Raw genomic sequence first — 27,403 nt, forward strand, 5'->3', positions numbered from 1 at the left:
GACCAATGCTGTTTCTGTGCCGTGGCGCGGCCTGAAGCCCGACTGAAACGGATCCAGGGCATCTGTTTCGTCCAGGTGCGCCTGAAGCTGGTCAGCCACCACTCTCTCCACCACCTTACTTAGGAAAGAAACATTGGCGACGGGCCTATAATTGCCAATTTCATCCGCCGCCAAACTTGGTTTCTTCCTGATGGGCCTAATGAGTGTCTCCCTGAGAGCAGATGGAAATCTGCCCTCAAAGAAAGACCCATTAATTATTGCAGTGGCCCATTCCATTGTTGTAGGCCTGGCTGCTTTGATTAGCCAGGCCGGACAGGGGTCAAGGGAGGAGGTGGTGGCACGACAGCGATCAAGCGCCCTGGCGACAGTATCAGGCGTGACAGGCTGAAAGGAGTCAAAAATTACCGGGCAAGACAGAGTGCTGGACATCTCAGCTCAACTCACTGTATTCAAAAAAGGAGAATAGCTGCCTTTGCTGACTTTACTGCATTAGATGGTCAATTGGCATGACCCTATATATATATACTTTCGGTTTACTATTAGAAGTGTAAAGAAAAATCACTAAATTCTTCATTATCATTGATTTAGATGTCTTGATTTCACTTGATACCTAAGCCCAAAATGTCCAAGTCCTATGAGATTCTCTGCCTACAAGCAAGAGTGAGAAAAGGAATGCTGTTTTTTCCCCAGTGTGGTTTCCATAACTTGTGCAAACTGAACACAATTAGTGTCCTTTGAATTTAAAAAGAAAAGCTGGTTTTGTCCAGGATCTCTGCATGGTACTAAGGAGAGATGGCAACATCGATATATGTACCGGGGTGGTTGTATTTTTAGAGATCGGATCATATAGATCAGGGGTCGTCAACCTCCGGTCCGTGGCCCAGTCCCGGTCCGTGTGTTTGCTAGAACTGGGCCACGGATATGGATCTCTGCCCCCCACGCACACACGCTCGGTGGGTGTGTCATGCTCAGACGGGGGTGTTGCACTCATGGTTCGTGCGCATGACACCCCCATGAGCATGACACACCCATTGTGTGAGTGTGATGTGCCCCCGCCCATCCATGCATGGAGCTCACTCTGCCCAGCCAGTCCACGGCCCCAAAAAGGTTGGGGACTGCTGATATAGATGATTGGCTGGTTCTATTGATGGTCGGTGGATTTGCAGATCAAGGGATTTAGCCATGCAAATCATAAGTTGGGCGTAGTTCTGGAAATCCTCTGCCGGTGATGGCGGGTTGGTATTGACAATGTCTGACTCTGGAGAAGTAAGTAATACCAATGGAGTCGGTGGCCGAGATCCATGGTCAGAGCCATCGAGGTCACATCTGGACCCAACGGACAGTCGATCGACTTTGATGTTGAAAGGCTGAGTTTCGTAGTATTACCGGTTAAAAGTCGAAAAAGATAGAGGCAGCATGTCCATGGACATCTGTCAATGTTGAGGGTTGTCGACATCGAAAGATGGTGGTTGCATGTTTACAGACCTCGACTGGTAGGGATGGACCTCGGGAATGAGCTTGGTGTCATAACGGTGTCAGGGTTTATGACTTGGATTTACTGGAGGATGGGAACTGTGTTGATGTAATGGAATGCAGCATGTGTCCATGGACCAGGATGAATATAGCGGATCGTCAATATCAGAGCCTGTGTCTGGGATGTCAAAATGGAGGTTGGTGATGCAATGGCATAGCAGTAGAATAAACGGATGCTGGCGATGCCAAGTGTGAAGAGTGATTTCCATCATCTATTATAGTAGGAAAGTATTGGGAGACTGGGGTTGCAAAGGCCACACGTGTGGATGAAATCTGCTCAACTGTCTGAGGTTTCTTCGATACCAAGTGAGGAGCAGGTTGAGCACCTCTCGGTGATGTGGTCGCTTTGACACCAATGGCTATTGAGAGGTAGGCCGACTACTAGATGGTATTATATCTAGTAGTCGGCCTACCTCTCAACAGGGTCATGCCAATGACCAGATAGGTGGGGTATAAATGGAATAAATTAATAAATAAATATTATCAAACAGGGTAAAACACCTGGTCGATGCAGTTTGTCGAACAGAGCACTGGTCTGGGCAAATGGCAACCTGATGCACATGCTGAGCGTGAGTTTGAACCACATGCAATGAAGCGAGCTGTTGAGATTGCTGATGTCGACAATTCTGGTTAGGGATCAGTGGGCGATCCAAGGGTATCAAATATGGAATGGTGTCAAGGTGTTCGGGATGGAAATCCTCGAGCGATGGAATAAGCGAAGGATTCCTGGAAGGAATGGAAGGTTGTGGACTGGGATGAGAGGATGTTAGTCGGTCGACTCTATCATCCCATTCCGGAGACTGAGAACAGGGTTGATGGGTCAAAAGTCTGTCATCATCTGAGGGAGATCCGACAGAAATTGATTCAGAGTTTTGTTGTGGTTGTGATGGGATGTCTGTAGGCTTAGACTGTTCAGCTCGTTTAGGAGGAACAGGCTCTAGAGCTGGAGCTTCAGTAGGTCTCTGACATTTAGAAGTTGTTTTCAAAGTCGAGGACTTCGGTGTCGAGGGTCTTAGACGATGCAGATGGAGAATTGGAATGAGCTGCTGTATCCGCTGGGTTTTGATGATTCAGCAAAGGCTTGTTCCATTGCTTTGGTTTCGGAAGTGGCCCTACAGGGAGGTTGGGCCATTTGAACTGGTTGCAAGGATTGTTTCCAAAATCAGAGTTTTAGCCTCGAGAGGCGAGATCGAAGAACTCCACGCTTAATTTTTTTGTAATGAGTAGGTACAGGAGGAAGTTTGATGTTCTCCCAAACAGAAAAGGCACTTGGCGTGTCTGTCGGAAAGTGGGATCTTATTATCACAGACAACACAGTGCTTAAATGAGCCCAAAGGGGCCATGAAGAGGAGAAAATAATTGAGGAGAAAAACGGATGGTTGAAGGGGGGGGTGCTGTGGCCGGAGGCTGAGCGAGGGGAAAGGAAAAAAAATCTTTGATGACAATGAGTTTGAGCTAATAGTTCGAAAGAAAAAAGATTGATAACAGGAAGGAATCAAGAATAAGCTCTTTTTCTATTTTACTCACAGAAGTTGAATTATGAGGCTCTCAACACGGCATTTGAAAGAAACTGAAAGGGGATGTTTGGCACCAAGTACTTATACGGGTGGGGAGGGGCATATTCTAATGTGTTTATTGCTACTGCAGAAGCTCTAGAATCTTGCCGTGAGGTTCCACGCAGGCGTGACTCACCCAGGGTGTGATTCACAGAGGCCACAAAGAAGAAGTTGCTTACATAGCATGTTGGGCATTTAAAACACTTCCCAAAATCCTGTAATATACTCCAAATCTGCCACTTTGTATTTTTGGAGGCTTAAGGACCTTCTTGAGGCCACTGGGTAAGCACATTTTTGAGATATGATCTGGGATATAGGAACTCAAGTGCTTTGTCACTATACTGCTCCAGTTATTAGTTCTATTCTCTTTTATTAACACATCCCCATCCAGCCAACCATCTGCCATGTCACCTCACTGAGAACCTCCACGTTATTAAATTGATTTCTCCAGTGATCCATCAAAAAGATTACCACATCACTTTTCTTTTCAGAGACATCAGGAATACTTGCCAATGGAAAGAGAGGTGCTGCAGATGCTGTTATCTGCCTGAGGATGCATGAACAGAAGCAAAAGTGATGCATCAGCTATCCTGGGAAACGCAGAAAAGAGGAAAGGTTTTTTTGTGGCTGAATGTTTCAGCCCCCTGATATCCTATGGGAAAGGAGGTGGCAATACACAGGCTCCTCATAGGCATCCTTCAGTCTCGAGAGACTATGGTAACGTGCTCTGTATGGAGGACTTGCAACAGTGTCTAGTGTTTTGATGCTGTACGCAAAGCTGGAGTGTCCTTTCCAGGGCACGAAGCCTGGGTAAAACAATATGGAGGATAGGCTGTTACCCAAGCAGAAAATCCCCCCTCTCCACATCACTGAAATAGTCCAATGGAAAGGCAAGAGCAATACAACTGGTTTCAGCGACGTCACAGGAGTTGACAGAACAACACGAACTGCCTCCGGGACTCCGGCTCCGGATTTTGCCTCAAGGTTAACTCCTGAAGCCTTTTCCATCAGTGGATATAGCCACAAGGCAGTGGAGGTTTGAATTCAGAGTTTTCCTTCTCCTAGATGGGCTGCCTTCCCAGACTAACGAGTCCCACCTACCCAGCCTGCTCACTCATGGCATGGAGGCTGATGGTGGCACCTCAGTGGGGGTTTGAAGTCACAGTTTTCCTTCTCCTAGATGGGCTGCCTTCCCAGACTAACGAGTCCCACCTACCCAGCCTGCTCACTCATGGCATGGAGGCTGATGGTGGCACCTCAGTGGGGGTTTGAAGTCACAGTTTTCCTTCTCCTAGATGGGCTGCCTTCCAGGGCTGAACGAGTCCCACCTACCTGGCCTGTTCCCTCATGGCATGGAGGACAATGGTGGCGCCTCAGTGGGGGTTTGAAGTCAGAGTTTTCTTTTCCTAAACACAAACCGCTAACAAAGTGCTGGATGAAGCTGCCTTTCATCTTCCATTTCTGATTATGGTGTCATGCCTCCAATTTCATATCTTCTTTAGAGTCATTGTAACTTGTGGCCACTGGTGATCCTTCCCCACCACCTATTTCAGTCTCCAAACTGTTAGAATACTTCACCTGATGTTTTGTTGGAGGAAAGCTCTTCTGCTTTTTGCACTTTTTGGTTTTCAGAAGTTACCACTTCATTGCAGAAGTTTTTGGTACTTCTGCAATGAAATCAGGCAGTTAAAGCAGCCCTTTAGGATCCAAACAACAAAGGTATATTTTAGGATGCCCAATAGGATGTTTCGGGAAAACTACAAGCAGATTTTTAAAAAGAGCACCTGGAAGAAAACTTTCCTCAACCACCTCTATGTCGGAAGCATCCTGCTCAGTCCAGTGAAATAGATTTGACTTCCTCACCCCAGTTGTTTTGTTGGAGGAAAGGTCTTCTGTCTTTTCCACTTTTTGGTTTTCAGTTGTTGTTGCCAAGCTGCTTTCCTCTGTTGAGGACATGATGACTCTACCTAAAGTCTCTGCTGGAGACCTTACAAAGTTGACAAGAAGTGACATCACAAAGTGTGGTCAAGCTATTGTTACCCGGTGTGGGGGTGCATTCCCAAGGTTGCTAAGCAACATGGGAGTTGTAGAGTACTTGCACAAACTTCAGTCCTGTTCATGGGAGGCAATAGGGTTGCAGCTTTAATGAGAAACTGGGGAACAAACATTTTCAACGGATCTATCGGCATAGCTGGGCATCTGATCTTCCATAGGTTGCCTAGTGCTGGTAATACTGGATAAGGCTCTATGGCACAGATAAGAAACCTGATGCCTCTTTCATGTTTGAGGCTACAGTTAGAACAGGCCTGAGGCAGTTTGGGGGAACTATGGTAGTCTTAATGCAAACCTCTGTAGAGCACTATGTTGGGAACTAGGCCAGCTGGAATTCTGGAAGCTTTAGTCAAAAAATCTAAACGGAGTTTAGTACATCTGCTCCTCAATAAGCTGACAAGGTCTGCAGCAATAGGCGTTAATAGTTAGGTAACCCCCACGATTGGAACTTTTAAAGCTCCATCTGAACCTGCAAAGCATCATGAGATAGTAGCTTGCCTAAGGCAAAATAGCCTAACTCTTCCACAAGGCATAGTAGGACTCCGGGCTCCTCAGGGAATTGTCACTAATTTCTTGGTTCATGCTATTAAAGGGCAATGCTCTCTTTATAGAGAATTTGTAGTTGAATTATAATAGAAATAGAAAAGAGTGATCCATTCTGATACCTTTCCTGTTATCTTATTGGTTGGCAATTGCCATGTGCTTTTTACCTCCATTTCGAACATGAGACTAGTATTTGTCAGGTTTCAGGGATCTCCTATCTGCCAAGACCAATTCATTTATGTAAATTGTGGACTTACATTACCTTTAGTTTGATATGCAGAAGTTTAATGAATGCTTTCCTGGCAAAAATATATATTAGTACTCTTATGACCACAGTCAATAGGGGCCACTATTCTAATTCCCCTGTGGCTGAAAAGGTTCTTGAACTTTTCACCCTACAAATGTTGTAGATTCATTCTGATTTAATTGTAGTCTCCGTCACTCCTAATGAAAGATGGGAGGAAGGATATATATTTGAAGAGAATGAAATATATCACTGTGGCTGTGGGAGAGTAACTGGACATCTGATCTTCCAGTTCTACGATTTTTGGCTCCACCTGTCATTCTAAATGGTTTTCAGGGACGTCCTCGGAAACAGCAGAAGCTTCTGTTACAGCATCATGATAAGAAATCAAACGGCAAGTTTCTGTATAATCATTGGCAACTGGACAGTCCAGCACAGCAGCTTTGAAGGTTTTAACCTATAAAGCCCTAAACAGCTTGGGTCCAAGTTATCTCAAAACTGCATCTCCCTTTATGAGACTGCCCAGGTGTTAAGATCATTGGGGGAGGCCTTTCTCCTGGTCCTACCACAGATGCGCTTGGTGGGGGACACAAGAGAGGGCCTTATCTATTGATGCTCCCAGACTTTGGAACTCTCTTCCACAGGAGGCCAAGTTTGTTGTCCTTTTGCAAGGAGGCAAACACCTTTCTCTTAAGACAAGCTTTTCCTTAGCAACTCTCTGGGATAGTTTGTAGTTTGTTGCTTCTAAACCTGTTTTAGTAATGCTTTTCCCTAACATTTTTATTATAATGTTATTAATTCTTTTTTAATATTGAATAATTTATCATTTTTAGCTTTTAAAATTATGTTTTAATGATGTTAGCTACTTTGGGTCCTTTTTAGGAGAAAGGTGGGGTAAAATATTTTAAATAAATAAATAGACATGATGACTGATGCTGAGAGTAAGCACAGGTCAGGAAGACCACAGGTTCTCCACATAATCTAAATGTTATTTCCTTGCACCAATCTAATGTCTAAACAAATTCATTTGTATCCCTTGTGCAGTTCTCGGCTGTACAAGCACTTGTACATTTTTCCATGTTTGTGCTAGCCTGATCCAAATCTACTCAAAGAAAGAGGCTAGGAGGTGCAGAAGACAGACTTAAATACTGGACTGGCACTTGGACCCAGCATGCCTCTGCCCCCCAATGTCTAGCCAGTCACTAGGGTACCTGACATAGGGTACTAGATGCTCCCAGACAGCATCTATGTGGTGGGCCCAGCAGATGCCTGAATTAAATGTTGCATTACCATAAAGACTGAAACTTCATATGCTAACATAGAATCATCTATATATTGTAATTCAGAAGGTAGGTCCACCCATTGTTTCTTAATTTACTGTAAAGGCAAGGGTGCACTTTGCATTCTTCTGAGACATGGGTATAGACTTTTAAGTCAAACATCCTCAGATGGATCATACTGATTAATTAGGCATCCTTCAGTCTCGAGAGACTATGGTAACATGCTCTGAATGGAGGACTTGGAACAGCGTCTAGTGTGGCTGAGAAGGCTAATATGAGAGTGACAATCCCTTCCACACTGAAAACAAATACAATCTGTCCTGTCCAGCATCCTGATTTTGCTGGTTTCAGGACAGTCTCTTTGCCTCGGCCTTCTGGATAAGTGTCTCTTCAAAATGGGAGAGGCCATGATGCACCACCTGCCTCCAGGCTCAATGCTCTGATGTCAAGGTTGCTGTCAGCTTATTAAGCCATACTCTCTTTGTCAGTCTAGAGAACATGGTAGCTGCTTTGCCAATGCCTTTATCAAGTTCGACATCTAGGGACAGAGTGTCAGAGATTGTTGAGCTAAGGTACACAAAGTCATGAACAACCTCCAATTCTTGTGTGGAGATGGTAATAGAGGGAGGTGAATCCACGCCCTGGCCCATGACTTGTGTATTCTTCAGGCTGATTGTTAATCCAAAGTCTTGGCAGGCCTTGCTAAAATGATTCATGAATTGTTGGGGGTCTTCAGCAGAATGGGCAACAACAGCTCCATCATCGGCGAAGAGGAAGTCCTGCATGCATTTAAGCTGGACTTTGGTCTTCGCTCTCAATCTAGAGATTAAAGAGTTTTCTGTCTGATCTAGTCTGGAGATAGACACCTTCTGTTGCAGTTCCAAGAGCGTGCTTCAGCATGACAGAAAAAAAAAAGATCCCAGACAGAATCAGCATGAGGACACAGCCCTGTTTCACTCCGCTTCCGATGTCAAAGGGATCTGATGTTGAGCCATTAAAAACTACAGCACCCTTAATTTCCTCACGAAAGGACCTGATGATGTTAAGGAGTCGAGGTGGACATCCAATCTTGGGAAGGCTGTCCCTGCTAACCAAATCAAAGGCCTTTGTGAGATCTATGAAGGCCACAAAGAGTGGCGGTTGTTGTTCCCTACATTTCTCCTGCAACTGTCTGAAGGAAAATACCATGTCAGTGGTGGCTAGCTCAAAATCCACACTGTGATTCTGGATAGACTATGTCTGGATCATACTGGATACACTTTTATATCACAATTCACAAAGTGTCTTGTCTGTTTCTTTAGCTGCTAGTCAGTTCTGTAGGCAGGCGGCTGTAAACACTGACTCTTCCCACTAGCTTACAGGCAGCGGTGGAATGTCCAGCATACATCTCACAATTTCTGTGGTTGTGTGGTCCTTCTCCTCTGCAATACTATTCTGCTTTGGGTTGTAGTTTGATATTTTGTCAGTTGCTCATGAAATACTCTTGTGTTGTTTCAGATATATACTCCACTGCATCATTTATAAGGCTTTTTTCTGGACTTCACTAGTTACTACCACAAAATATTAAATCCCTCAAGCATTTTGCCTTTTTAAAAAAGACACGATTGTATTTCTTGAGAAATCATCACAAAAGTACACTGCCTCCTTGTGAGGCTACTGCTATTGGACCATAAATATCACTGTGTGTCTACCTGTTCTTCCTTTTGGAGCGTGCACACCTGTATTCTGTTTTGGAGAATATAACTTCAAAAATATTAAAAGTAGGCTAACTCTCTTTCTGTAGGTCTTTTAGCTTAGAAATGTCTTTGTGACCAAATCTTCAATGCCACAGAAACATACATTCAATTACAGCACTGGATCTTTCAGTTCTGCATTACAGTTCATACATGTAGTTTGTTTTAGAGGTTACACAATGTACAACTCCTTCAGGTGTTTTCATACCTTGACTTCCACCAAAATTCAACTTTACATCCTCTACCTGTAACTTGATTAACTGATATAAGCCCTTTTTTTTAAATTTGGTATCCAGTGTAGTGTTGTAACAGACAGATGGACAATGACTCAGGAAACCTAGGCTCATATCCCCACTCACCTACATAAACTGACTGTGTGGGATATAACAGTAGCAACACTACTCCTAAAATATCTCACTTACCTTGAAAGTACACTTAAGGTCATTCTAAGTTAAGATGTGACTTGATGGCACGTAACATACACAGTCATTTCCGAAGTGATCCCCAAAAAGCCACTTTAGAAGTATTATATATATCAGCATGTACAATTTGATTTGTCATTCACCAACGGCATTCAAAAGAATTGATGCTTTTGAATTGTGATGCTGGAGGAGACTCTTGAGAGAACAAAACTATCCATTCTAAAGGAAATCAACCGTGAGTGCTCACTGGAAGGACAGATCCTGAAGCTGAGACTCCAATACTTTGGCCATCTCATGAGAAGAGAAGACTCCCTGGAAAAGACCCTAATGTTGGGAAAGTGTGAGGGCAAGAGGAGAAGGGGATGACAGAGGATGAGATAGTTGGACAGTGTCATCAAAGCTACCAACATGAATTTGACCCAACTCTGGGAGGCAGTGGAAGACAGGAGGGCCTGGTGTGCTCTGGTCCATGGGGTCATGAAGAGTCGGACACGATTTGACGACTAAACAACAACAATGGCGTTATAATGTCTCTGGCATTTAGGTATTTTTATTCAAATTCTGTCCTTTCTTGGCTTCTGTGTTGGTGAGCTCCTGTTACATTATCAAGAATTTCATTTTTCAGAGGTGTGACTGTAGGCAAAAAGCTCATTATGTGGAAGTCACCTACAATAACGATAACCACTTGGTAGGCAAAAGGTTCACTGCAGGTTCTCTAATAACTCTGTCCATCAGAAAGGACACCATCAACAGGGAAACATGTTTTGTAGAGGAAAAAGTTGTACCCCACACCCATTTCATAACAAGGGTATATTTAGCAGCCTAGAAATTTCAGCTCTTTGTTAGTCTATTGCACCTGTCAGTTGTAATGTTAAAATCTGGGGTGGGGAAGGGACAATAACCTTTCAGAAGCAGTGCAGATGACCTATAGTTTCCTTCATGACTCCAGGAGTGAGAAGGATTTTAAAAAAAGTGTCGTCAGTTTTTTCTTCTTTTTCTTTTTTTGCAGGACTGGGTGATTTCAGCAGGGCCAAAGGCCATTTTTCTCATTTGCCAGCAGGCTGTTGGCCACACTCCCAAGAGTGTGACAAAGCATCTAATTTGCATATTTTTGTTATGGTTATTATTTTTAAAAAATACTGCAGTCAAGTATCTATCTATCTATCTATCTATCTATCTATCTATCTATCTATCTATCTATCTATCTATCTATCTATCTATCTATTTTATTAGATCTATACCCCGCCCGTCTAGACGAATGGTCTACACTACATTACATGTACTGTAATTGTTGCTACAATTGGGTTTTGTTAACTTAAACTTGGTTTAAATGTTAAAAGAAGTTTTTCAGCAGGAAGAGCTCCTTTGCACATTCTGTGGCCTTTTTCAAATAAACATTTTGGAGGAGAATGTACGCCCAATTATTGCCAATATACCTCCAAAACATGGCAGTAGGTGACTTTTGGAAAACTATTTAACATTTATGATGGGTAAGGGATCCTCAGAGGTCCCAGCTGTAGCTGCCAAATGACCCTGGGGACAAATCCAGCTAATGAGCCACACGTCTGGTTTAGTGCAATTCTCTGTGGTTCACATATGGAAAATTACAAATCCGCTGAAGTGTTTTGCCTTAGATACAGAAATATTTTACACTGAAGTCAATCACAGTGATTCCTCTTACATTAAAACATTAGTTTTACAATTAGCATCTTCAATTGATTTTACATGTAACTGACAGACAACACTCACAAGCCAACACACTCTAAGGAAACAGAATTCTGTCACTTTAAACGTGGGGAAACGTGACCAACAACATACTCAGAGGAAAATGTCTGTATAGGCTACAGTTAATTCCTGCATCGTAAAAGTTATCAAAATTGGTGCATTACAAACATACAGACATAACAAAATTAATGCAGGAACACACTTCAACTAGCATACAGTAGTTTCATGTTATTATTAATGCACACTATTTCCATCAAAACCATAGCAGGAGGTAATGGATAAGACTGGGCTCACGTCCTTGGAACAGTTGCAAGTACAATCCCAGCTAGTCAAGGATCACACAGGGAACATTCCAATGTTAAATAACTAGATCTGGATGGATGATGTCACAAAGCCAGCTGAGAGCACAATGCTTCCTGACAATGCCCCTACATTTTCATTTTGGGTAACTCCTCTTGATACTACTGCAAAAATTTCCTAGAGGAGAAGTTCTTCATTAATATAATCTCTTTTTGACATTGTTAGATGGAGTAAATGAAACAAAAGAATCCAGCCACTATTCTATTCACCATCTATGTGTGCAGAGCTTCAACTGAAGAAACTGCTGTGGTCACCTGATGAGGTGCCAGTCACATGCCACCAGCCACACACAATCACCACCCTGTCATTCATTCATTTGCTGGAGTTATGGTTGCAGGAGTTGCATGAGTGCAAAGACTGAACAGGACACTTGCCAAGCTGTGATAATTTTTTAAATGGTATAGAAGAGCAACATATAAAACAAAATGTGAGTTGGGGTATTTCTATATTCTTTTTGCATGCTGACCTGAAGAACTACAAGGAGAAAGAAACATAAGTCTGTAATGGACAACTGAAAAGAAACCAGCATCCACAATCAGGTAGGACCAGAACAAGGTATCTGTTAATGCTGGCACCTTTTGGAGGTCATTATTTCATGAAGTTGCCATCAGCCAGAAGTGACTTAATGACATATAACAAGAACAAAAATGCCACAGAAAGGGATAGTTTTTTATATCTTGCAGAACTCTTCATCACATTCGATAGTACAGACATTAACATGAGGGGAAAGAAGCAGGAAAGTCCAAGTATATAGTTAGAGGTTTTAGCTGCAAGGTCTGCAGTTAAAGGCAGTTCTACAATGTAGATGACAAAGTGAATTGGCCACTGGTTGAGATGAAGGCCTGAGATTACCTAGCAATGCAGAATGTGGTGGAAAGGGAACGATGGCTCTCCAATTCTGAAAAGAAAGACTGGTTGGCTACAACTCAGAGAAGATAGTGTGAAGGTTGCCCAAAACTGTTGGTAGAGCTGGACAAAGACCAATATAAGGACACACTTCATCCCAAAAGATTAAAGAAAGAAAGAGATTTAAGCACCTAAAAATAAGGTTTCTTGGCTTTTTCCCATTAGAAGGGGGCAGTCCATTGCTTGGTTTGTAAGTGCTACCTTCACCAAGAATCTCTGCATCTTCTGAATTTTGTCCAAAAATGCAGAAGAGGACACCTTGATCTTTTCCTGTTTATTGACATTCATCTGGCCCCCTGTAATAGCACACTGGCCAAGAGTCAAATGTAGCACAATTAAGACAAAATTGATCCAAAGGTTGATTCTGATAGTTTTCTGCACACACTGCATTATGAGCCTGATTATCTTTTCTAAAAGCGACAAAGATACAGTTGTCCCAGGCTTTTTATGTTTGTTAAAGAGTAGGCTGATGATACCACAGTTTGCACTTCCTACATTGTGGAAGCCCTACATCTGAGAATCATGTGGCCGGTTGACCATGAGGTCTCCATATGTATTTTTGCACTCCTGGATCCCTCCCTGATCCCTTCTCACTGAAATAAATTTCTCAAATGGAGTTGCTGCAGTGCTTCCTGGTGAGGGTGGTTCTTCAGATGATCCTCTATAGCAGTGGTCCCCAACCTTTTCCCAACCATGGACCAGTGGGGTGGGGGCACACACGCAGGGGTGTGTCATGCTTGCAGGGGGTGCGGCGCTCACGCGCATGCATGGGGCGTGTCACACATGCATGGGGGCATGTCACGCTCAGACGCATGGGGAGATGTCACACTCACAGGGAGCAGAGCACACTCCCACGCATGCACGGGTCACGCTTGTGGGGGGACTGGAGATCTATGTCCATGACCCGGTCCTACCTAGGCTGCGGACTGCTGCTAAATCATAGACCAGGAGTTGGGGACCCCTGCTCTACAGAACATTAAAAGTAACAAGACTACTAATCCAGGAACTATTGCAGCAGCTTCCTCTCGGGAAGCAATACATAAGGAAATAAGGGCCTAGAAGGAGGCCTCAGCTTTTCTCAAAGGCAAGTGAAATGAAAATGTCTGCATGCACATGTTTGGGCAGGATCTCCCAGAATTCTGTTCCAGGAGTTCTTGAAGAAGTCGGGGACCTGGAGTACAACAGCACAAAACACAGATGAATATCACATCTCTAGCAATTGCATTAAGTTTTTTAAAAGTGTTCAGCTTTTTGCCCTCAATCCTCCCCAAACATCTTTTTAAAAACTGGAAGTACACTTCTGTCCTCTTCCAGTTTTGTTTTGAGATTAGGGTAGTCCACAGAAAACTCTAGGAGTGGAGAGCAGGCCTTCAAGGACGTTGACCTTTCAAACCTTTGACGTAGCACATATCACTACACACCAGAAGAATTACTCTACTGCTCTGGTCCTATGTTACTCCAGGACACGTCTACTAAAGGAAAAGAACAGCATCAGAACTGAAAAGAAAACTGCACTTTTGGTCCAGAAGCAATAACTTGGGTCACTTGTTTCTGAACATACACAGATTATATTGCAGTTTGCAAACAAATATTATTCCCAATACTAATGCAGGTAAGATCAACATATTAAAAATAGATTCTGGCATCTTCAGCTGCCAAGACCAGATGCAATTCACCCCATGATCTCCAAGGAACTGAATTGGCTCAGTCACTAGCAAAACCAGGAAGTGTTCCAATGCTTTTGAAGGCCAATTAAGTGTCCATAGATAATGAGTGAGCAAAGGGGGAGAGGATTCTTGATTTTCAAGTACATGTCTAGATCTAGAAAACAGAAAGTTTTGATTCTTTTCTCTTCCTTGTCCCCCAGATGTCTGGAATTAAAGAAAAAAGCCTAGAATTTAGTGTGAATTTTAAAATACCAGTATAGGCCTCAGGAACAAAATAATAAGGCCCGCTGATTAGTATGCACATTGCCGAAGAGGGTTTCCTGCTTCCACATGAAGTACTGTTTGTACAAGTCCTATGAAGGCCTAGTCCCTCCTTTCAAGCTCAGCCAGCTCCCTCAGCCTTGCTGTACAGTGGTGCCCTGTTATACGCTTACCCAGCATGACATTGAAATCGCTTAACAACGACTTTTTTGGGATCGCAATTGCAATCGCAAAACGATGGTTCCTATGGGGAAATCCGCATTACGTTGATTAGAAGCCTGCTTCACGAACCGTTTGTTCGCTATACGATGAGTTTTCAAGTTCCACAAAATGGCTTCCCTCTCTTCTCAAAATGGCTGCTTTCCAGAGGGAAGCTTTGCATTACAGCAATTTTGAACAGCTGATTGGTGGTTCTCTATGGCAATCTTCACTGGACGATGAGGTATTTCACCCATTGGAACGCACTGACTGGTTTTCAATGCATTCCAATGTTTTTTGTTTTGTTTTGTTTTTTTGCTTGACAACGATATCGTTTAACAGTGATTTTCCTGGAAGAGATTATCGTCATCAAGCGGGGCACTACTGTACTTTGTTGTGGCAAAGGCAGGCTAGAAACTGATCAGCTTCCTGTCTTTTTTGCTTCTGTCTTTCTTGCCCAGCTGGGCTGCATGAGCTGCAACAGCTAAAATGGACCCTGGGTTGGGCAAGAACAGAATCAGAGATGATTTAGGCTACATAGGACTGGAGAACTACTCTGTCTTAGAAGGACAACTAGAAGCTCGTGCATCTTCTTGGAAACAGTTTGTGTAATTACACTTGCTTTCCACTTTACTCACTGTCACATTACCCACATGTCCCGTTTACTATTCTCCAACAAAGGCTCACATTGTGTTCTCTCTTCGCTGCCACCAGTGGGTTACTTCAATCCACAATGTAAATGACGTATGTCTGAACACTTGTCATGTTAACAAAGCAGAACTTATTTATTGAAGAGAAGCAGAATGAACAATAACAGAAGTCTTTAACTATTCAGTGCACACAAGCATTTCATCCTCAGTTCCCTCAGTACATAGTTTTTCTCCACTTCCAGTCTCATTACCACCCTTCTCTACCTATCTCCCTAATCAGCCCTATCTGACTCCTCCTTCTCCAGCCAAGCCTCATGTAGCTGCTTAGTCCACCTCTCCAGCCTTCTCATAGATTCATGTAAATTAGCTCATGAACATGAGTGACATGGGCAGTCACCACATCCACTAATTTTATTTTATTTTTGTCCCACTTTTTAATCCAGAAGGCATTTTTTAATATTGCACTATCACAATATTGGATCTACTGCTACCCAGTCCAGGAGATGGGACAGTGACAGAATAGTACTGTATATCCTAATCATACCCATCCAAAAGCATTGCTCTGGATCAGAGTATGGAAAGTAACTTTTAAGCACATGAATGCCATACAACTGGACACATGATCAGTACTCCATTATTGAGCTCCATAAGATGCCGTGACAAAACATAATTTTTCTTTCTCCAGAGTAAAATTCCAGTAGGATTCTGACCAGCATTTCTTAAATGGGATATGAAGAACAGGATGAGTATCAATTGGAACAGTGGACAAGACTCAATGCCCATACATATGTGTACTTCGAACTTCATTGCCGCTCTCTTTCCTGCTTCTCTGTCTCAGCAGCTTCCTCTTTTAATCCTTTCTTCACATCCCTTTTTGTTCCTTTTTTTTCCAATCCAGTTCTTTCCCAATATAATCCTTTTTGATCACAGCATCCTTCTGTCAGAATCACTCCTCCCTAAAGAGATAATGATCTCGGGTGAGGAGTCACTTTTGACTCAAAACTACCACTTTCAGTGCCTGAGGCAGGTCCTTTAAGCCTCAGAAATGTGTAGTCCTTACTCCATTGACAAATCTCGGCTTTAAAGAGAACTCTTGCTTACTTGCAAAGCAATCAACCACTGACTGTGTGCTTCCTTAAATAGCACAACAAACCGGCCAGGCAGGACCTCTCTATTTTATATTAGCAATTAGTGACCTTCTCAATCCTCACTGGATTTAGGTGTAACCCTGCTGTTCAGGAGACAAGTCCTTCACCTAAGAATAATTATAAAATAAAGTAGTTTCATTAGAATACAGTTGTAGCATTAAAAGGCATGAAGTATTAAGCATATCCAGCAGTTACTGTGATTAAATAAGCTTACTATTCCTAGGTAAAATAATAAACAGCTAAAACCATGCTAAGCAATCATCTTTGCGCTCTACATCTTAGCATCTAGAGAAGCTGGGCTAACTCTCCCCCCCTTCCCCTGCAAAAGACAAATCTCTCACATTCCACAACATCCACCATCACCATCTGTCACATACACGAACAACCATTTTTCTACAAGTTTCTAGACCATCTTCCTTATGACACTTCCAAGTTGTTAACCAATAAGATCAAGTACAGTAGGTGTAACACAGTCCACTCCCTTATTTCACAAGGTACGTTCTAGGTGGCTTATCTTGCCAATTAAGCGGTATGTGCTGTTTTGTCTTCTCTTGATCTTCTCAGCCTTGTTCCTTATCATTGTGCCAGGCAGAACAAACCCTGAACAACAATCTCATGAGAACATTTCAGTGCTTTTAAATCCATCTTACACAGAACCTAACAGACTCCAATCTTTACATGACTACAAGTCCCAGTTTCCTCCTATTTCCTCACAACTTCCCCCAACACAGATTTTTGCCTTTGTCATCTCTGCTTTCCCAGTTAACTAGTTTACAGACCACAATTTTCTCTTATACTGTACATCTTTAAATGCCTCCTTCCTCCTCTTTGTCCTCCTTTGTCCCCTTCCTTTACAGCCCCTCACTTCATCTGAGTGAGAGTGTCCCAGAGAACTGCTGCCAAACCTTATTCAGTGGAAACACTCTAAAATATCCAGGCTGCTGTTACTCGCAGACTGCAGCTGTTCAGTTGTGAAGCAAAAGTTACAAAGTGAAGGAAGGAATCTTACTGTAATTCCAGTTAGTTTTCTTGAATCTTGGATCTCTCATTTAAGCACGCTACAAAACGTACGTAGCATGACAGGTTTCACGAGGCAAGACCGTGATGAACCTTCTGTTGTTATCTCTATCCTTCCTCCAATTCAGCTTTCAAAAGTGCAGTTCTATACATGTCTACACATCAGTGAGACCCCTTCAGTTTAACAGAGTTTATCCCCAGGCAGATGGACTAGGACTGTAGATCAATATAAGACATTATCCTCTGGCAAAAGAAAATGGCACTATTTTGTTTCTTAATATTGATACTTTTAAAAAAAAACAATGAATGCTTCACTAGCTTAGCCATCTTCACTTACACATAATTTTCAGAAGGATTTTTAAAGGAGTTCCGGCCTTAACTTGCTGAACTCTGAAACAGAGCATTTGCTTTATAAACACTTGAATTAATCAGAAACAGTCATGCAACTTGTCCAGCATAAAGCAATCCCAACTGAATTTATTAAAGCTTTCCTAAATATCTGAAGCTGGCTAGATAGCTCAGTGGTTTACGAAGCCAGAGATTGCGAGTTCGATGCCCACTGTGCCTCCTGTGAGTAGAGCCAGCCTATTTGTCCCTGGGCAGGCTGCACAATCCCATGCGCCTCCCAGAGGAAGAATAAGTACTAAACCACTTCTAAATGTTATCTACTTGAAAAACCCTGAAAGGGTTTGCCATAAATCAGAACTGACTTGGTAGCACATGATTATTATTATTAAACCTCTAGACATCCTGATCCTGAACTTTTTTCCTTTACAGTGGTGCCTCGCTTAATGGGCGCCCCGTTTAACGATGAAATCACATAGCGACAAAGATTTTGCGATCGTTTTTGAGATCGCATTGCAATGTTTTAAATAGGGAAAAATCGCTTTGCGATGATTGGTACCGTTTCGCTTACTGATCATCGCAAAGCGATATTTTTAACAGCTGATCGGCAGTTCCAAAATGGCCGCTGGGTAAAAAAATGGCCACCCGCTATTTTCTGGGATGAATTCCTCGTTTACCGGGCAACGAAAATGGCTGCCCGTATGGAGGATTTTCATTTAAAGGTGAGTCTGAAGCCCATAGGAACACATTGAAGGGGTTTCAATGCATTCCTATGGGCTTTTTAATATCGCATAGCGACGAAATCGCTTTGCAGCGATTTTTGCTGCACCAATTATCGTCGCTATGCGAGGCACCACTGTACTTCCAATGGAACTTTCTCATAAATAATAATCAGAGTTTGGAAAAATTACCTTCTTAGTGCTGCAATTCACAGAATTTCTCTTAGTGATTCTGAGAAATATAGTCCAAAAATATAACTTTTCCAAGGTTGCAGTTTACATTTCTACCCTGTGCCTGGATAAAGGCAGACATAAGTCAGACAACTCTATAGGCTATTGTTCAAAATCATCACACGTTTACTTTTTATATATTAAGAAACCTAAGAACACTTATACTTAGTAACGCAGACAACAGATAATCAATGTTGTATACTGTCAGATTTTTATTTAGTAGCTCAGTAGTTCCCAGCCTGAGATACTAACCAGGATACTTAGGGGTACGTGGGGGAAAAAAGAATAATGGTGGGAAAAGTTACATATGTTAGCACTTCAGTGGATCAAAATCCACTTCTTCAAATCCTCTCAGCAGGCGATAAGCACTTCCAATCCTTGACTAACTGGTTGAGGAGAGCAAACCATGGAGCCCCACCCACTTCTTTGGATTCCCAGATGTAGTTGCAAAAGGAATGGGGGAAAGAGAGGAACGTGGCGTCTGCACGTTGCTGTCTTGCTTGGACTGTAGAGGTGAGAGAGATATAAAAAGATTAGAGTAGTGGACCTATTATCTGTAAATGGGATTTATTTTTCTGCTGTCTCCTGACACCTATAAAATCTATGCATTAAAAAAGAGCTATCATCCTATGAACACTCTACTAACATGAAAGGTACAATTTATGGAAATAGGCTGCCAAGGAATATGCAAGTGAGAAAAGATTTGGATCCACTGTAGTAGCTGATAAGATCAGCAGCTACATTTCTCTTGTTATTATTGTGAATTGTGAAGCCTTGTTTACTAATAAAATATGACTGTAGCATTTTGTAATCATGATAGGATACAATAACCCAAGAAGCTCTACTGATTGAGATGTTCACAAACTAGAAAACATATTAACATAAATATAGCTGTTCTAGTCCAGAAATTATAATTTCTAAATTTATCTCACAATATTTTAATGGACTGGAAAAAAAATGCAGAGTGTTATCTGGCTGCAGATCCAGAGGCTGGGAGTTTGATTCCACCACGTGCCTCCTTCACAGGAGCTGGACTCAGCAACCCATAGGGTCTCTTCCAGTTCTGCAGTTCTAATATTATTATTATTCTAAGATTATATGGTGCTTGTAGTTGACTAGTCACATTAAGAATCACTCAGAAACAACACTGAGACATAACGTGTACACACTGATCTACTATCTCCTCTTGCCAGAAGTGCCAATACTGTCAAAAAAAGCATTATGGTTGTGTCTTAACCCAGACTCCCAATTTGTTAGTCCTTTTAAAAAACAGTCTGGAGCCAGGTAGGAATCTTGTTTTCCATTCCACTTTTGGTAAAGGAGCAACCAGCCAGTGTGTACATTCAGATGTAATGGGAAGTTCTTTTTTCTGCCCAAGTAGCACATTCAAATAATGTGAATGAGCACACTGGCAATGAATAGAAAGACCAAATTCATAGTAATTTGGATTCATCAATACACTGAAATATAACAATATTCTACACCTGCACAACTGAGCTAATTTTTGTTCCAGCCAGTAAACTCAAGATTTTCAGAAGTAATTAATTCATCTGATCAATGTAAAGTATGTTTTCCTGAACCTCACTTCATGCTTACAATCAAGGCAGGGATTCCAGCCCCTGTTAGTAGATAAGTGATGAGCAGTTAAGCCATGCCAAGTGCCAAGCAGATTTCAGAGATAGGTGATTCCTCAAGTCAAGCAGGATGCAAGGAAAGGCCTAACATTATGCAGAGTGAGGCAGTCACTTCAGGTGACAATTGCAAAGAGGTGGCAGCAAGGTTCTGTCAATGTTAACTGCTATCAGCAAACAGCAGCAGGCCTACCCAGATGGAGTGCTGGTGGTAGCAGGTGATTTCAATCAAGCCAATTTAAAGACCGTCCTCCCTAACTTTTATCAGTATGTGGACTGTCCCACTAGAGGGGAAAATACCTTGGATCAGGTATATTGTAACATCATGCATGGATATAAGACGAAGCCATTGCCTAGCTTGGGACAGTCAGATCATATATCTCTTTTTTTGATTCCATCGTACAGACCCCTTGTTAAAAGAATCAGACCATCAATTAGAGAAATACAAGTGTGGCCAGTGGATGCAACTGAGCAACTTCAAGATTGCTTTAGGAGCACTGATTGGACACTGTTTGAGGAGGACAATGTTGATACTTATGCCTCGACAGTACTGTTTTATATCAAAAGCTGCATCGATGTTATTGCTACAACAAGACAAGTACGAGTGTTTTCTAACAACAAGCCTTGGCTAAATAGAGAAGTGCGCCTTTTATTAAAAGCCAGAAATGCTGCTTTTCATTCTGGTGATGAACTACAGTATAGAGAGGCCAGAGCTAAACTGAAAAGGGGCATTAGGGATGCCAAAGCTATGTACAGCCAGAGAATTGAACAACACCTTGAAAGTTCTGACACTCGCCGAGTGTGGCACGGCCTAAGACAAATCACTGGTCAGAGTAACAAAAACAGTCTGTGTAGCAGCAGTGATTTTTTGGCTGAGCAGTTAAATCAATTTTTCAGCCGTTTTGAGGTGGAAACAGGAACAACCATTATTCCAGCACCTACTGTCCATAATACATCATTAGAATCTACCATCGACAGACAACCACTAGTACTGCAGATTTCAGATGTGAGACGCGCTTTCCAGAATATTAATATTCGAAAGGCAGCTGGACCAGATGGAATCATGGGACGAGTTGTTAGGGGCTGTGCTGCAGAATTAGCTGGAGTTTTTACGGATATTTTCAATCTATCCTTGTTGCAGTGTTCTGTCCCCACTTGCCTGAAGACATCTATTATAGTGCCAGTCCCGAAGCAGTCAGCTGTGGTATCTCCCAATGATTATAGACCAGTAGCTTTAACATCTGTTATTATGAAATGTTTTGAGAGATTGGTGCTGGATTACATTAAGGCTAGTCTTCCACCTTCTTTGGATCCATGGCAATTTGCATACAGGAGAAATAGATCTACTGATGATGCTGTGTCCATCGTACTCCATACTGTATTGAGCCACTTAGAACAACAGGGAACTTATGCGAGGCTGTTGTTTGTGGATTATAGCTCTGCTTTTAACACCATTCTACCAAATAGGTTGTTTTTAAAAATGATCAACCTGGGATTACCTCAGAAGATCTGCGTGTGGATAAAGGATTTTCTGACAGATAGGCCACAGACAGTAAGGATGGGATCCCACCATTCTTCTACCCTGGTACTAAGTACAGGAGCTCCCCAGGGCTGCGTGCTAAGTCCCTTCCTCTATTCCCTGTACACACATGATTGCACCCCACTATATAACACCAATGCAATTATTAAATTTGCGGATGATACGACAGTGGTGGGACTCATAAATAAGAACAATGAGTCTGCTTATAGAAAGGAAGTACAAAGATTGATACTATGGTGTAAAGAAAATAATCTCACACTTAACATCAAAAAAACGAAAGAACTCATAATTGATTTTAGGAGGAAGAGAAATGTACATTTACCACTGTACATAAACGGTGAGGAAGTGGAGAGAGTTGGTAGTTTTAAATTTCTGGGTACTTACATCTCAGAGGACCTCTCATGGACTATAAATGCCAACATGCTAATAAAGAAGGCACAGAAGAGGCTGTATTTCCTGAGAATGCTTGGGAAGTTAAATTTATCACAGCATTTACTTCTGTCCTACTACCGTAGCACCATTGAGAGCGTCCTAACTTATGGCATTCTGGCATGGTTTGGGAGTAGCTCTGTAGCGGACAAAAAAGCTCTACAGAGAACCATTAAAATTGCCCAGAATATCATCGGGCTCCAGCTACCAACCCTGGATGACATCTTCACATCCCGCTGTCTGAAGAAGTCACACAGCATCCTGAGAGACTCTTCCCATCCTGCTTATAACTTTTTTGAACTGTTACCGTCTGGCAGAAGATATAGAACAATTAAGACTCGGACCACACGTTTTCTAAATAGTTTTTATCCTAGAGCTATAATTGCAATTAATAATGAGCTTAAAGACCACCAGTAGTGAATAATTAGTTGGACTGTGTTACTTGGCCTGAGGTGTAGATGTTTGTATTTTTAGTGGGGGATTTCTAGTGGGTGGGGAGTGTTTGGGGAATGTTATGTGTGTGCATGTGTCTGGTCTCTGGGTGTCTGTGAATTTCGTTGTATGATATACTGTGTATATACTTACAATGACAATAAATTATATTATTATTATTATTATTATTATTATTATTATTATTATTATTATTATTATTATTATTATTATTATTATTATTATTATTATTATTATGTAGCCTGTTCCATATCCCTCAAGCTAGTTTGCTGGTTTACAGGTGCAGCACTGCATGGCACTCTACTGACATTCAACTGCCAGTCTGATTGACTTTTGTACATTAAAAGGGTAGGTTTGTTCTTTACCTCAAGGAGAGAAGGGGCTTGTCCTGGCAATCATGGGTGTGAAGAATGGCAACAAATAGAATAAACAAAATACTTCTCTGTTAAAATGTCCAGGAAAGGGTCTATACTACACAGACTTGCAAAAGCAACATTCAGTGAACTGCTAAGGAAACTAAGTGGTAGATCACCATTGACATTAATTTAACCACAACAATCATTTGAGTCTATGGAGTTGTTCTTACGCACCAGTGGAGAAGGAAGAAATGCAGTGACTATAGACAGGAAACAAAATTTTAGAAGTAGTTCATTTTTAAAAAGTAAGCTTCAATGTCACATCAAATTTCAAAATACAAATAACACAAAGTGTAAAGAGGAGGGCCAGGAAATGAGAAAGAATACAGCAGTGGTTAATTCCCAAAAGGATGCATGTTTCTGCTATTTGGAAATCATGCTCTTCAGCTGGAATTCCTTCCCTCTACTTCTGAATAGTTACTGAACGTTACATCACAAGAGATATTTATCGCATGCAGAGTTATCTCCTCTTATTTTCAGGTGTTTTTTCTTTTTACTTTGCCATATAGAAAATCACTACCATTTCATAGCAACAACCCAAACCAACATATTGATAGACATTACCAATTTGTTCTCCAATATTCTGAAAAAAAATGTATTAATATTTTTGAGAACAGGTAATGGGGCTGAACCCCAAATGAGCTGTAGCTTACAAAAGGAGCACCTCATATCAAGCAGGCCATCCTTCCACCTTTTCTATATTCACAAGAGCCCTTAAGCACTCCATATTTTGACATGCCCAAGATATTTTACACATCAGAGGACCTGGTTTAAATGATGTAAGCCACCTTGGGTCCTTTTGGGGAGAAAGGCGAGATAGAAATACTTTGAACAAATAAATAAAATAAATAAACAGCTGTTGGGTGACTTTCTCTTTGCATTTCTGGGAAGAAACTGGGATGAGGCAAAATGAGGAGCGAATGATTTCGACATGTGGACTATCTAAAAAAAAACAAGGGGGAAGCCTTCCATATGTAGGAAGGCCATAACCAGTCAAACAAATCAGCAGCAAAGGTGAAAACATAACGGTGATAATATATAAGATAGCTGACAAAGAACACAAAGAACATAGCAGTCGGTGGAAGAAAAGTGAAGGATGTATTAGCCTAAAAAGCACGATGCTCTCAGGGTGTGCTGGAGGGGAGGGGGGGCCGTATCCTGTGCTCTTTCTCTTTGCACAGAGGAGAGGGAGGAAAGGTGGGGTGAATGGGAAACACAGAGAAGCGAACGGTTCTACCTCCTTTTTCTTTTGGCTTCCCCCGTGCTGGACACAAAGGAGGGAGAGGAGGAGCAGGCAGCCCTTCGCGGACAGGTGCAGCGCCGGGCGCCGCGAAGATGCCATGGCTGCCGAACGGCGTCGCGTCAACCTCCTCCACCAGAGTAGAGTACCTGGAAAGCGCCGTTATCCACGCCAACTTCCTCCGCACCGATTGGGTCCCGGCCACAGCCTATCCCAACGCAGCCCGCTCTGCAAAGAGCCCTGGGAAACGTAGTCTCTTCGAGTTATATTTGCCTCCATTCAGGCTGTGAAGTCTAAGTCCTGTGAGGTGTTGATTTCTTTGCTATATCTTTTTTTAAAAAAATCAGTATGATTTACAGACTGGAAGCGGTCCTCAGTGCCGACTTGGAAGAGCTGGATCCATTTTCCTTTCCTGGGATGTTGGTTTAACGAGATTTACACACACATAAGGGCTTGTAGAATGGCACTGCGGTTGATGATCACTATACTAATTTATTATTATTATTTAAATGGTATAGGAAGGTCTTTATGCTCTGGTATGGGCTTTGTGGCAACAAGACAGACAGGAGGAAGGTGTTTTCTAAGTAGTGGCCTATAGCAGTGTTCCTCAACCTTGGGCCTCCAGATGTTCTTGGACTACAACTCCCAGAAGCCTTCAACACCACCTCTGCTGGCCAGGATTTCTGGGAGCTGAAGTCCAAGGACATCTGGAGGCCCAAAGTTGGGGACCACTGGCCTATAGCATTCAAGCAAATGGCTCATTCTGGAGCCTGCAACATACAGGCCAATGGCTTGTTGAATTAAAACGGGTTCTTTTCGAAAAGTAGTGGATGTTAACTATTTCAGCCACCTAAAACGGGCTAGTGGGGACTAAAGAGAGGTTTTTAATAAATTGTAACCCCGTGATAGCTAATTACTGTTTTGGCTTTGGATCTGCAAGTGTCCGTCAGTTTATTGACTGTCCTTACACCAATCATACAGCAAAAATAAACCTTTACAAATATCCAGAATTCCAAATGCTTCATAAAAACATTTAGCAATAAAAGACAATTTAAAATTTAATATCTAATCACTACAGAATTTCCAAGACCTGAAATTACAAGTGTATTTAATTACTTTTTTAAAAGCAACTTTCTGAGCTCTGTTATGAACTGCTTTTATAAACTACTATAAAATCAATTTCACAAATGCTAACCAAGATCATGAAGCTTCTTTATTGCTTTGGGGCATTTTATGGATGTGTTTTGTATTTCTTTCAGCCTATTGATTTCCCAGCTGTACTTGGGGCTAGGTTAGAAGCAGGTTATGGGAAGCCTCCTTGGTACTCCATGTAAAATCTCCTGTGAAAACATGGGAAGTCAATACATTGTATGTATTAAATTATGCTTTTTAAAAAAGTCTTTTAAAAATATTCAATACATTCTATATTTTACTTTCTTTTTTTAAATGCCTTTGTTGTGATCAGTAAGTTAAGAAATGCCAAATATACTAGAAGATGTCCAACTTTTGTTTAATGCCACTGAGTTTTCCAAGCCCTCTTTTAGGTACAGAACAATGCAAATGGCACTAGGCTTTGCATTAATTCAGCCAAAGAACCACCTTTGGAACTTAGCAAGAAAACAAAGTTATGTGACACAATTTTTCATGCACAGAGATCTACAGTTTGAAACCTATTGGTATGACAAAGAAGTGAAATAGAGAGTAAGTTGGAAGAAAAATTACATCTGGGTTCATACCTAAGCACCAATTTTATAATGGGAATATAAATCATAGCACACCCTGTCTAAATGAACCTAACTTGACAAAGTACCTGAGAGCAAAATCAGATTGTAATGCCCTTATTTTCCACCAATCCTGAAAAATCATCTCATTTGACTCTTCCCGTCCCTGCAGTAGATCTGAGTGCCGCACTCCAGACATGCTGAAGTTTCCCTACTGTTTTCAAGAGCAGCCCTGTGTAGATAGCATTACAGTAATCTATATTTGAGTTATATTTGCCTCATTTCCCAGCCATGCAAATATAGGGGAAGCCTCACCGATTTGTTCACCAGCTGTCATGAGCAGCATCATTACCGGGCATTTTCTGAAAGGATCAATCAAAAATCCACATTCATGGTTGCCACCTTTACTTCCTGCAGGGCCCACTGCAGCAGTACTCTTGTCTGTCTATTAATGTTTGCTGAAACAATTAATGTTTGCTGTAAAACTACCTTTAAAAAGTATTGTAATTCTTTGTATAACTTGTTACAGAGTCTTCTTCCTACAAGTAACTAATTACTGTTAATCTCCCCACACACATCCTGTGACTTTGTGTTATTTATTTTGTTACTCATGACCTTTTGTTATTTTTAGTACCTTTGAGGGTCAATAATTCCCCTCCAAAATAATGAGTCAGCATTACTCGTGACATGAAATTTTTCTAGTGATATTATAGCCAGAATCCTACCACTGATTTATCTGCATGAGGAAATCACATTAAGACTTGGCGGCTCATTAGCACGGTTCTGATTGCTTTCCAGGGCAGATACCTGACTGGGTGCATGCCAAGGAACACAACCCAAATCTCTTTAATGGGCAACAACTTGTTGCCAGTACTGTATTTATGTGATTTCCTTTACGCAACATTATTCTGGCCTACTCCTCATTGCTTCGACATAATTATGTAATGAGGAGTAGGCCAGAATAATGTTGCGTAAAGGAAATCACATAAATATTGGCAACAAATTATGTCTTCATAACTTCCGAAAAATAGTGTAACAGGTAATCCGATTACATAGAATGTATGACTTCCGGGCTCTCAGTGTGTCCTTAGTAAGTATAAATTATGTTTTTTGTTTGTTTGTTTGTTTGTTTGTTTGTTCGTTTGTTTGTTTAATATCCCGCCTATCTGGTCGGTTAAGACCACTCTAGGCGGCTTAATATTTTGCAGCCGTAATATTTCAGACAATATAAACTGCACACCTGGCAGCCCTATCCTAAGGTTATCATTTTCTAAAATAAAGGATAGTGGCATGAGCAGTCAATATTATCATGAACTGGGAGTCCAATAGACGCAGAAGCTGAAGAACCAATGGATGCTGCCAGCAGAGACAAGTCATATGCTCAGG

General features: G+C 41.8%; 1 protein-coding gene across 2 annotated transcripts in view; it reads right to left on the reverse strand.

Moving 5' to 3' along the window:
• Positions 1-26,928, reverse strand: part of TUSC3 (tumor suppressor candidate 3) — a 192,982-nt gene extending 166,054 nt beyond the window's left edge. For both annotated transcript variants that reach the window (XM_073001313.2, XM_073001315.2), the window contains exon 1: positions 24,294-26,928. In XM_073001313.2, the coding sequence (XP_072857414.1) occupies positions 24,294-24,398 (105 nt within the window). In that variant the 5' untranslated portion in view covers positions 24,399-26,928. The remainder of the gene's footprint in view (positions 1-24,293) is intronic.
• Between the last annotated feature and the right edge of the window lie 475 nt (positions 26,929-27,403).

This window comes from Pogona vitticeps, chromosome 5, assembly GCF_051106095.1.
Source record: "Pogona vitticeps strain Pit_001003342236 chromosome 5, PviZW2.1, whole genome shotgun sequence".
NCBI lineage: Eukaryota > Metazoa > Chordata > Lepidosauria > Squamata > Agamidae > Pogona > Pogona vitticeps.